The 12,171-nt window shown below is 45.8% G+C and overlaps 1 protein-coding gene across 1 annotated transcript in view; it reads right to left on the bottom strand.

Annotated features, from left to right (window-relative positions):
- The window catches only part of CRYBB3 (crystallin beta B3), a 78,393-nt gene extending 68,283 nt beyond the window's left edge, over window positions 1–10,110 (bottom strand). Inside the window, exons 1-2 of the mRNA XM_085636214.1 lie at window positions 9,907–10,110; window positions 6,763–6,842 (exon numbers count right to left, since the gene is read on the bottom strand). Of these exons, the coding sequence (XP_085492340.1) occupies window positions 6,763–6,837 (75 nt within the window). The 5' untranslated portion in view covers window positions 6,838–6,842; window positions 9,907–10,110. The remainder of the gene's footprint in view (window positions 1–6,762; window positions 6,843–9,906) is intronic.
- Window positions 10,111–12,171: the final 2,061 nt, after the last annotated feature.

Below are 12,171 nucleotides of genomic sequence, written 5' to 3'. Positions count from 1 at the left end.
TAAGCACTTGTGGACTAAACAAGCTTTGGGAGGTGGGTGCCTTGGCTATCGTGAAGATGGCCAACACGTGCTTATGCAGTGGGCCACCAGCTCATTTTTATCCTCATGCACTTCAGTGAATGTGCGGTGGCCAGAGTTCTCATGAAGATGAATGGAACAGTATATATGCCTGTTTACAGTAGAAGAAGACTATATCACAAATGTCAGGGCTGCATGCGTGTACCCACACAGTCCTCTGCTTAGTGGGGCGTCTAGTCTGTCAGAGATGAAGACAACTGTGAACTGCCACACAGAGATGGTGTTTGCTAAAAGCTGAGGGTTGCTTTTCTGCGATACTGGAGGCCCATATAGTTCTGGTTGCCCTCTAGTGCTGCTTAGCTTTGGAAGAGTGAGGTCTTCCCCCCAGCTTAGACCGATCTTCAGCTGCAGCCGATTCTTCTTTGAGGAGTCATGAGGTTGCCATGCCCGACTCAACCAGGGGGCATCCTCTGATGGGAGCAGATGAGTGTACCCTACCCTCAGTACAGATACGAGGAACAGCATGGAGCACTGGTCGCTTGGTGGCCATATTGTATCTATGTATGAGTTATCAGTATTGTGGGAAACTAGCTGAAAGCCAACACTATCCAAAGCAAAGATTCAGTCAGCATATTATTGGAGGCGTCGCTGGTTTCAAAGAGTGAAAGTAGATTGTTTCATCCTTATGATGTAGTATTCTTCAGCTCTTTCCTAAATTGGAGCAGGGCTGGGTTAGTGCTGATGGGTATGGACAGATCTTTCCAGATCTTGGGAGCATAGATGGAGAAGGCCCGTTACCTTGTTTTTCCTTTTTTGCACTTCTTCGTCTCGAGTCTAATGATGTCCTGGCAGCATTAGGTTGTGCAAAGATGCTGCACTGCACCTGTATCGTGGCAGCCAGGCATAGGTGGGGAACCTGTGCTCCTTCTCGTTCCTCCTTTTGATGTGGCTAATGTTTTCATGTCCAACAGGTTGGATCTACCCTGAGCAGAGCCACTTTGGTTCTCTATATTTATAGAGGAAACACCTTTATATATCTTGCATACAAAAAAAAGGTTACTGTCAAGCACGCTCCCCTGTTATTATAGCTGCCTCATTTCTCTGCAGAAGCTTTCAAGTAAACCTCTCTTCATTGAAGTTGTACATTGAAAATTCAAAAGGAATCAGTCACTACCTGCCCCTTCTAGGATGATGGCAGAAACTCTCACGAGGATATTCATCTCATGATGAATCTCAAATCTAATAACTCATTGATTGTGTCAGTACAAGACAGTACAGCAACCACGGCATTGGAAATAAAATTCATATTCTTTGATATTACTACGTTCCAGATGTGTTGGACAGACAACCAACTGGAGGCAGTGGAGGAACAGCTGGATCAATTCATCCATGTGCCACACAGGGGTCAAAACTGTAGAACCTGCACTAAAAGCTCTGGATCTGGAAGACAGAAGCAGAAAAGTCAACATTTGGAGAGACAAAATACTCGAGGAGATGCTTCACAACATCTTTCGTTGTTGTGAAACACCACACTCTATGAAAGTGGAAGTCCGTGGACTTATCATCTTATAAAGACAGGATAAGAGAAAATGCTGATGTGAACGACTTATATAAAGGATCAATGGCCATGTGGTCAAATTTGAGGAATTTTAGGACCCTGCCTGTGCCCAGTAACCATTGCTCAAGTAGCAGAGTTGTTTGCTCGCTACCTATTGCTCTTTATCTCTCTATATTTCACTTATTTTCTACAGGGCCGGCTCCTCCATTGGGGCGGAGCAGTGTCGCCCCACTGCTTTCTCGCAGTGCGTGAAGCAGAAACATAAAATGGTAAAACTACCATTTAATGTTTCTGCTTCTCGCACTGCGAGAAAGCAGAAGGGTTTGGTTGGTGGGTCTGCTCTAGGGCAGGAGAGGAGTGGTGTGCCCACTGGGGAGGGCGCTGACTATTTGCTCAGCCCTTTGGGGCCGACCAAACCAGTCATCCGCACTCCGCCTTTTGTCCATGTAGGCTGCATGCAGCCTCCATGGAGAAAATGGCCTCCCCATAGGCGCCTGACTGGTCAGCATCCCGACCAATCACAACGCTGCCATTGCAGAGTTGTGATTGGCTTAGGGGAGGGGAGGGAGGCAGCCTGCTTCTTGGAGAGCAGGAGAACAGGAAAACGCAGGACCCGGCCGGCTGGTGGACAGGTAAGTTTTTAAAATATATTAACCCCCACCCCGCGCAACTCCCCTCGCCCCCCCACCCACAATTAATGCCGGCTGCGACTGCTTTTCTATCTTTGGCCTAATATGTCCCAATACATCCTGCACAACTGCCTGTACTTTTCGATCTGCTTAAACATTTCAATTGTAAATGCCCACTGCATTTGCTACTATACTGCAAATGTACAACGCTGCACAGGGGCAAAGGATTGTGGGGGAGCTATACATAACATGCCCTCTCCTCCCTGACCCAAATGTGAAAAATAAATACCTTACCTTCAATCCTTACCCGGACCCCACCACCATCCCTGCTTTCCTTCCCCCTCCTGCAGCTCTATGTTCTGCTTTCGATCAAAGCAGAAAGCATTGCTGCACTGACAGGCTCATACAGACCCGATCAGATGGGCCTGGAAGGCTGTTATGAAGCAGAAACAGGTAACAAGCTTTGTTATCAACTGTTGCTGTGTCATAGCAGCGAGTCCGATTCAGAAAGTGATGTAAACAATAGAAGCTCTCTTTGATAGCCAATCATAACAAAGTGATAGTAACTTGTTTTATGTAGTGTTTAGAATCTGTGGGCCAGATTCACAAACTGCACTTTGTAGTATACTTTCTACAAAATGCAATTCACAAACTGTGCAGAGTTTTATGACTCCCCTTACTTATGCATGGGGAGTTCTCTGCCCCGACAGATAAGTTTAGGAAGTTCTCCACTTGTATAAGTATAGGCAGTGCGGAGTCTTAAAACTCCGCATAGTTTGTGAAAACCTAAAAGTAGTAAACTCCCACAAAAGTGTAAGTTTACCTTTGGGAATCAGGCCTGATGTTTCTAAGCACTATAAATAACATGCGTTACTAGTAACCAATTTATCGTCCTCATGAAGACGAAGCCTGCGTCGACATTGCCTGGTTTTGAACTCGGGATGTCAGACTAACAGTTTGACACCGGCTCACTGCTGTGGAATAATTGGCCTTGGTGCAGCAGGTGCAGTGGCACTGGGGCCCGGAGGGGCTCATTGAAGCCTGATAATCAGGGCTTTAAGGGGGATGAAAAAACTGGGGAGTCTCTCAAAGGGGCATGGCCAATGTAATTAGGGGCGTGGCTTAAAACAAGTAAGCTAAAAATCTGTGCTTAGCATAGTGTGCCGCCCGACTTATATTTCGCTGTTTCTGTCATTGCATCCAGATATATGATACAACAAGTAACATCATACCTACAACTAGTCAGGACTATTGGCTTTTGTCAATGGTTGTTAGTTGCATAACATAAATAAGCAGCAACTATGGCTTGTATATAATATTGAAAAGCTTCCACTTAAAGCCCACGAGAATGTTGCTGCTCCTGAGTTTCAAAAAGAGAAGAGAAATCCAGAGAGAAAATGACTCTTTAAAGGATTTCCCTTCCCCTACAACGCTCACCTGGCATGACGTCACGCATAACTTCTCCACTAGTGAAGTGAGCAGTGTGATTCTGTAACTTCTCCACTAGTGCGAAGTGAGCAGTGTGAGCATGTGCACATGATGTGCCTTCTGTCACTGCAGCCCGGAAAAAAACGGACCGCCTGTGCCAGGGCACAAAACAGAGCCCGATAGAGACCCGTTTCGAGCCTCCTTTAAAAAACTGCTGGTGCTCAGCTCTGGTGAGACCCGGCCCACTTAAAGCCCTGCTGATAATAGCTGTATTTTATCACCACAACAGCAGTCAAAGGGGGCCTTTTCCTTGCTTGATCTGGGTCCCAATGCATGCAAGCTACGTTCCTGGCTCACTGCCCCACCACCACCATCGGCTAATTATTACTTTATATGTTGTAGAACTGGAATAGAGCGCTTGCTGCACAGCACGGCGTGCTCAGCATAAACTCTGGTTCCATATAAACTCTCAACATATTTAGGAAACCTGACAACAATAGAGATGCAATCAAGCTTCCGCGCTAAACAATGCCTGCCGGCCTCGCTGCTGTTAAATAAACCCCAGGAACGGGGCTCCCACTTGTGACTTCCTGCCGATCCCACGCGCTCGCGGCTCTCGGCTGCCAAGGCTTTGTTTCTCGGGTCCGCGCGCATTCCACGGGCACTGGGCCGCATGGCACACCTCCAGACCTTTGTTGTGAAACCTCTGTTTACCAGGCATTTGTGGGAGTAGTTTCAAGCAAACACTTAGGCTCTCAAATCGAAATCCGCAGCTTTTATGTGGAATTGTCCAACCTCAATATTCCAAGTTTTACCGAGTGTGGGTTCCACACAGTAGCCACACCTGTGTGTTCACTCACATTTCTACCCGCCAAAAGGAGGTGGGAAATGTGATTGGATAGGGCATGGCATTTTTGAAAACCCTGGTAAACAGCTTTCTGGGACCTGCATGTTATCCCTCATTCCGACCTCAGTCTTGCTAATGGGGTGGTAACGACCCAGTATTGTTAACGTCGACCCCGGTATTGCCACACAAATTTACCGGCCAGCTGAAGGTGAGGTTTACCTGCACATATCCAGTGAAGAGTTTAATTAACAGTAAATGCACACAGCATCAGCTCCAGTTGTAAGAGTCCCTCGGATCAGGCGTTTTCTAAAATGGATGAACTTTGCCTTAGAATAAACTCCAATAAACCACAGAACTTATTTTTAGGCAACAATCCAGCCTTCTTTCCAGAGACGTGGAAGCTCTTTGATATTGGATCTCCAAAGACCCCTATTAGTAGGGCTTGCAATCTTTTATTGGACGCTGATTTTTGCTTCCAGGAGCATGTAAATAAAATCACATTTCCATGCTTTCTTTAATTGAAAGTGTCTTCCACTCTTACCTTCTTCCTGAAGAAAACATTGACCCAGTCGACGACCATGGCTAAACCGGACTACTGCATCATTGTTATGAGAAATGCCTCAATAAATTCTTCAGAGGGTTCGGATTATTCAAAACACAGCCACCAGGCTCATTCTTGGCCCAAGCAGAAGGACTCGCATCGCATCTCATCTTCTGACCTCACATTGGCTTCCGGTCAGAGAGCTATCAGCTTCAAGGTGCTATGCACCATCAAGCACGTCCCCACCCTGCACATCTTCAGGAAGGCCCTCAAGACCTGGCTCTATGGTTGACCGGACCAGTTTCCCCCCTCCCCCAGCGCTTTGAGACCCTCACGGGTGAGTAGCGATCTTATAATCCCCCTGATTGATTGATGCATGCATGGCCCATCCTTCGTGCTATCATGGCGATCCATCATTCATTCACAGCTTGGTATGCACTGCAATCCCTCTAGGAGAACACGGTCCTCCATGGCATGCCTGCTGTTGGATGTCAAGCCACCACAAGACCCGGATCCCGCCCTCTCGCGGGTCTGATCAACAGCATGGAACAATCCTCCTCTTTTTTTTTTTTTTTAAAGACCTTTATTGTGCTAAAGAATGGTCACACCGTGTCACGCCAACAACCCGGAGGCAGGCCGCAATATCAACAAGTGTTTACAATTAAGGTGTACCAGATTAGGAGACGTAAACAATGTAATATCCTAACATTCATGGCGATACACACCCTCAACCCTGGTGAGGAGTACCAAGGTGTAACCAGTGCAGAGTGGATTGGTCTTACATTTTTGGGTTCGTGAACTGGAAACGAATCCTAGGCTCACGGTCTCATCCAGACACGAACAATCCTCCTCTTCATCTCAGACTCACTGAACATCAGCATGATTAGAAAAAAAAACTAAAAATGCTTCTGTCCTCTCTCATTAACTAGATCTTAGCTGAGCTTGTCATCACCACATTTACACGCGTTGTCCTAACACTGGACACTGTACGAGAGTAGCATTTGTGCTATTAAAAAAACAAATAAATGAATAAATAAAAGCCCTTAAAGTGCAGGCAAGCAATCAGGCTCCCCTGCTGTGGGAGGTGTGAAAGTGGGCAGCCTTTGGAATGCTGAAAACATTTTTTAATGCATTTAATGTGCTGATGACCTTGGTCAACCTTTTTAATTCACCAGGTAAAAAAACATGGAAGGACAATAGCCACTCACTGTGCTTATGGCACTCCCCGGCCTGCACACTGACCACCATTTTATAAATCCATGTACACTGCACAGTGATGCAACAGGGCAGAGACAACGCAGGGTTGTTCAGTGGGCCGCCAGCAATAGCCAGGGGTTCCATTGTTTTGACTGCACATTTGCCCGGTCAGAATATGCCTTTTTGTCATCCCCGTGTTTGCTGGAGATATATTGTCAAGTGAACTCTGAAGGGGAGCATATGGCGATGCACACTTCTCCCCTTTGGTTGTCATTTTCAGATGATGCGCTCCGTAGAGCACAAGAGACCCGCGAGCATGAAAACACACATCTTGGGCTGTCCACATCACCGCCAGCAGATGGGAGCTCGAACTATTGAATGGGACTGAAGCCATCTATTTAGTAATCACGGAGCCCATACATTTTACTGTAGACACTCAAATATGCACCGCACACGAAACTACAATAACATTTTTATGTCGCCTGATGGATACTAAAAATCGGTTTATTTGCCACTTTACCACTCTGTGTTGTGTGCACAGTACCTTGTAATTTCCACCTATTCCTCCGTGGCTTTTTCCTGCTGCCATCTGCTCGGGGGCGGTCTGTGGTTCGGTCATTTTACCTGAAAAACAGAGGAGTGTTAGACCAGCAAGCGCCATTCCTTCTCCGAGCACTCGGCCCTTCTTCATTACTTCAATAGTGGTTGTAATATTTTGTGGGTACGTTAATCCAACAGATCCGCGCTGCCGGACTTCATCGGATTTTTTCATCAGTGCGTAGTAAAATGCGCAGAACAAATACAAAGAAATAAAAAATACAGAAGGACGATTTTGATATTCGATTTTTGTAGAGCGGTAAGCATCATACCCGTTCAGAAAACTGAACAAAGTGCTTATACTTTTTTTTATGAAAGTCCCTCCCCCTTTAGAAAGAAGCACATGTTGCAGTTTTTGCAGCCAGCCAGTGGGGATCGCTAACGCAGGAAGCAGCTGCAGGTGAAGGGAAGCATTGAGAACCCAGTCACTGTGATCTGTAATCCAGTGATAACAGGATCTACTCTGCCCATTCACCTAGACCAGACCCAGTTAATAGCCGAATTAACAGAGCATGCTGGACACATTGACAGCAGCTCTAAGAGGGCCTCGGGTCAGTCACTGCCAGGATGGAGAAACTTTGTCGCAGAATAAACTGGATTACATCACACCACAAAAAACATAAAATCCTTGGTGTTCCAAGTTTGCTCACTCCTGATGAGTTATGGGTGTAACACCGGCCGCCTCGCTCACGCCGCGTGGGGTGGATATAGGCGCTCTGACGGGGGGATGGACTGAGGTTAAGCATGGGTACTTAGCTGGGCTCCTGGTCTAATGGTGCCTTCTCAGCCACACGCCATATTGGGCAGGTGGCTGAATTCTTTTTTTTAGAGCCATCCTGTGCCTGGTCCTGTTATTTTCTGAAGGTGCACCTGGGTATAATGGGGATCCCCCGTTACATGTATTTCAGGGAAGGCCTCCTAAAGTTTCACTATGTCCCTCGGCTGAACAATTGAAGCTTAAGATCAAAGAGCAATGAAAATACCCAATGTGTTTTTAACACCGGTCCCGGTTGGCGAGGAAGCTATGGAGTACAGCTACACTGTCAGTTGACCATTGATGATTGCCGTCATAATAAAATGAATCTAAGAAGAAATCTCATTTTATTAACAAATGTTATACTTTTCTTTTAAATATATATATAAGGTAATACAAATATTTAAGCAGATCGTCAACATACAGATCTATTCACTGTGTCTACACATTATAATTGTGTAACACACCAGTCATTTAAGTTGTAAACAAATATGTTTTTCTCATTGCAAATTCTCTAATGCGTGAGCTCAGAAACTGGCCTTACAATGCATGCTACCAAACAGAACAGGAGTTCAAAGCTATGGCCTGCTCTAGAGAAGGGCAGTGAAGAAAACCCCTCTAACATCTGGAGTAAGGGCTAAGCTTGGTGGAGAATCCACTGGTGGAAATTCTGCCACCATATCACCCCAATGGTGGAGGCTAATTTCTTCCAAATGTGATATCTCCTCCAGAAATCAAAGTCTCTGTTTCCACCTCTTTATAAATCCTGCCTTTAATCTCTCTAAACGCCTACAGTGAGCCTATGACAGAGAGCGTGTCCATGAATGGACCAACCTGAGAATTTTGGCACCTCACTGATTCCAGGGTGAGCTTAGGGTGCAAATATCCTTAATTGATAGGCAGGTTTTGGAAATAAAAGATCCCACGCTTTCTATCACGTGAACCTTTGCATAAGATTAACACAGCACACCCAACAGGGGCTGCAACAATCATATTCCAAGGTCGAAGCGTCCCAAACACATGTAACTCTAACGTCTTCCATGAGCTGAAACTGTCCATCGATGATTTGTTTACAAAAGTCACTCCAGCGTCAGACTCTGTTAGCTATTCCATGAAATATTATTGCCAATCGATTAGCTGATTACAAATGTAACTGCAACTACAGATTCTTCAGCGCCTCTTCCATGAGCTGACATTGCCAATCGATGTGTTGATTACAAAACTAACTCCAATGACAAACTCTGCAAGACATCTTCCATGAGTTAACAGTGTCGTTTGAATAGTCGATTACAAAAGTAGCGTCTATGTACGAATTTTGAGTACTCGTCCACATAAGCGGACATTGGCAAACGATTATTTGATTACAAAAGTAACTGCAACTACCGAATCTGCTGTACATGTCTCATGAGCTGACACTGTCAACAGTGGAGGTGAGCACTTGCCTCGGAGAACCAAAGGCTATGAAGACAGATCTGTGTGTCTAGCGTATGTGATGTCATAGAACAGCCGGCGCCCACTCTCCTTCTGCTCATGGTCAGTCTGTATTTCATTCACAGGGTCTCCCCTCATGAATACTAGAAACAGCGCTGCAGTTCTCCATCTGCCACACTGGATAACTCTTCACTCCTTAACCTCCTATCAGTGGCTTCTAAGAGCCAACTTTAGGTCAAATTCTTTATGTGCCCTCAATACTGGGGTGTCATCTCGAAGCCTCAGTATGCTAATCATATAAGCCTTATATCCCATGCATGATACAGATTGTAGTACTGCATTACAAGATCCATAATATAAAATAAGATACATTTAACAAACGAACGCCTTTCTTACCACTGCTTTACTCTATAGTTTAACTTACTTTCAGAGGGAATGTGCAGCTTGGGTTTCTAAATTGACTGCCACAAATCAATACAAACCGAATTTCAGATATTGTTTTTGTGCACCTTACTATATGTACTTTGCCACAAGCTATGCTTGCTTTAAACAACATAGTAAAGTCATCCTTGAACACAACGTTTCAAATCTTGATGCATCACAAAGTTAACACCAAGTTCAAATTAACTTAGTAAAAACAGTACGCATGAAGTGGCAGAACCACGTTGCTGTGAACAGTATATTCACAGGGAAAGCAAAAACACAACATAAAAAGACTGCAGTGCAACCACACCTTACAGGACCTGTGCTGAGAATACACGGGCTGCATGCCATGTGAAGGCATCGTTCCAAATAAAAAGCACCGAGGCGACAATCTTCCATCCCCTGCCACACCCACCACACACCCGAGGAAAGAAACCAGCCCAAAGCCCCCTCGCCCAGCACAGCGGCGGGACGCCACACTACCTCATCCAATGAGTGTTCCAGGAGTGCCAGTGGCCACCGCACGGGCCGTCGGTATTTATGAGAGGGCTCTGAAAAGGGCAGCGGATTATTCGGGTGCTGAGGCAGCAGCTCTGTCCATCAGAGTTCACATCAATAGCTCAGGCTGGGCACACACTATGGCGCGCTTCTCCGACCTGCCTTCCAATCTGCCAGCCGATTCAATGCAGATTAGCTTTTGACTTTAGATCAGCAGGTTCACAATGCTGCCAGCCATTGTCCCGTGCCAGTTTTACCGTCAAACCCTGATATCAGCATTTTGCGATGCATTAGATTTAACTCCGACCCAAAGACAGCAGCAGACAGGGAGGATGCCCACATCCACAGTGCGTTCGGCGGCCTTTTTGTGTCTGTTGTAGACAGGCTACTAGCAACACACTGTGGATCCAGAGTCCTGGGGCTTGTCTAGTTCACACACTAAGTGAGGAGGGTCGACTTGTCCAAGGATACCACTGCTGGTACCAGCGGGGCCTGGTCCTAGCGCCTTCCTCACCTGGGTTGCTCTTCGTGGCGCCATCGACTGTGGCCCCTGTGCTCACCTCTATGATCTGACCAGACTTTCAGCGATCTCTGCGTGATCTGGGAGCTGCAGAATCGAATCATACCTTGGTTGACGCAGCATTTCATCCTCCCACTTATAGTGTAGAACTTAATTGATTGACTGTCACATTTTAACAGAAGTGCTTAGAGGAGAAAAGGCAATTGGCGCTATACAAGCACCACTTCTTTCTAGACTATTTTATGCGAGTGGAAAACTAACGTCAGGACAGCAAGCACCAAAGCCAAATGAGACCTTGACCAGGCTTGCAGGTCCTAAAGGTGAACTCGTGATTTTTAAAAGTATTTTAAGGAGTGTGAAGCTACTTCACACAGCAGCAAGTGTCTCCTACCTTGTCAATAATATGAGCTACTTCTGTTCAATGAAATCATCCCGAGCTATTAATGTTACTAGTCACCAGTGCTTTAAATGGGCCGGTACTGTCCGGTACGCAGCACCAGCACTTTTATATTTTGAGAGGGAGAGTACCGGCACATCTCAAGAGCAAGTCAATACTTTTAATTGGACAGTACCGGCACTTCTCAGAAACAAGCAGGTACACTCTGGCACAGAGTACCTGCACTTCTAGTTTTCCATTTCAAGCACTGGTTGCAATCATCGCCAAATTAGGCAAGATGGCATAGAGTGCATGCAATGCACGATTACCAGCAGTTATCACCTCGGTACATCAGCTAGTGCTCCCCAATGACGCAAAGAAACTCTGAAATGTACACAGGTGCTACATAATAGCCATAGCTGCAATACACCTGGCACCAAGGTAATGGTATTAGTAATATACCTCCCCAGGTCCGTACAATTATATCTCAAATATGTGCTGTAAATATGTTTTGGGAATTCAGCTATTTTCTCCAAGCATCAGCTTATGAGTTCTGAAAATAAACATATTTCCATTTTGAACAAAGGTGTTTTCAATTTCGATATTCAAATATGAATTCAACTAAGTCACAGCTTCTAGTTTAGTAGGCTGGATTGCACATAGGAGAGATACTTACAATGAGCTGGAACTACCTATAGCTCACAAGCACTCGATGGAGAAGCCTGTTCCATAGTAATACACGCATCTCCCACATGGCACTGCAAGCCAGGAGATAAAGGGAACATATGGCTTTCACATTATCCATACTAACACTTTGAGGTACACAAATACTGTGATTTGTCCAGAATCATACGACTTTTTGGTCAAACGCTGTAGCCGTGATTAAATCCCAGGTCTCCAGGTTCCTAGCTTAGCGGTTAGGCACTGAAGCACATCAATCAATCAATCAGGGGTTTTGAAGCGCACTACTCACCCGTGATGGTCTGAAGGCGCTGGGAGAGGGGAGGGTGCGAGCAGCTCAGTAGATCATTGGAAGAGCCATGATTTGAGGACCTTTCTGAACTGGTGCAGTGTTGGGCTTCATCGAATGCGGAGGGGGAGTTCGTTCCAGGTTTTGGCCACCGGGAAGGAGAAGGATCTGCCACCTGCTCTGGTGGTGTGGACCACATGTCCTCCCCTTCTTCATAAATATATTTTAAGCGTATTAAGTTGCCAACTTATGTTAAAAATATATAATTTGGAAATCAGTTTCTGGATGAAATATTACATATGCGCTTTGCCGAGACCTGCCTGCTGCCACAACCAGTTGCCTGCCGTGAGGGGAACGGCTCTTTTTGGTGGGGTGCTTCTTTGC

The sequence above is a fragment of the Triturus cristatus genome, chromosome 11, assembly GCF_964204655.1.
Source record: "Triturus cristatus chromosome 11, aTriCri1.1, whole genome shotgun sequence".
NCBI classification, from domain to species: domain Eukaryota; kingdom Metazoa; phylum Chordata; class Amphibia; order Caudata; family Salamandridae; genus Triturus; species Triturus cristatus.
The sequence above is the reverse complement of the archived record's forward strand: the minus strand, read 5'-3'. Positions and strand labels throughout refer to the sequence as shown.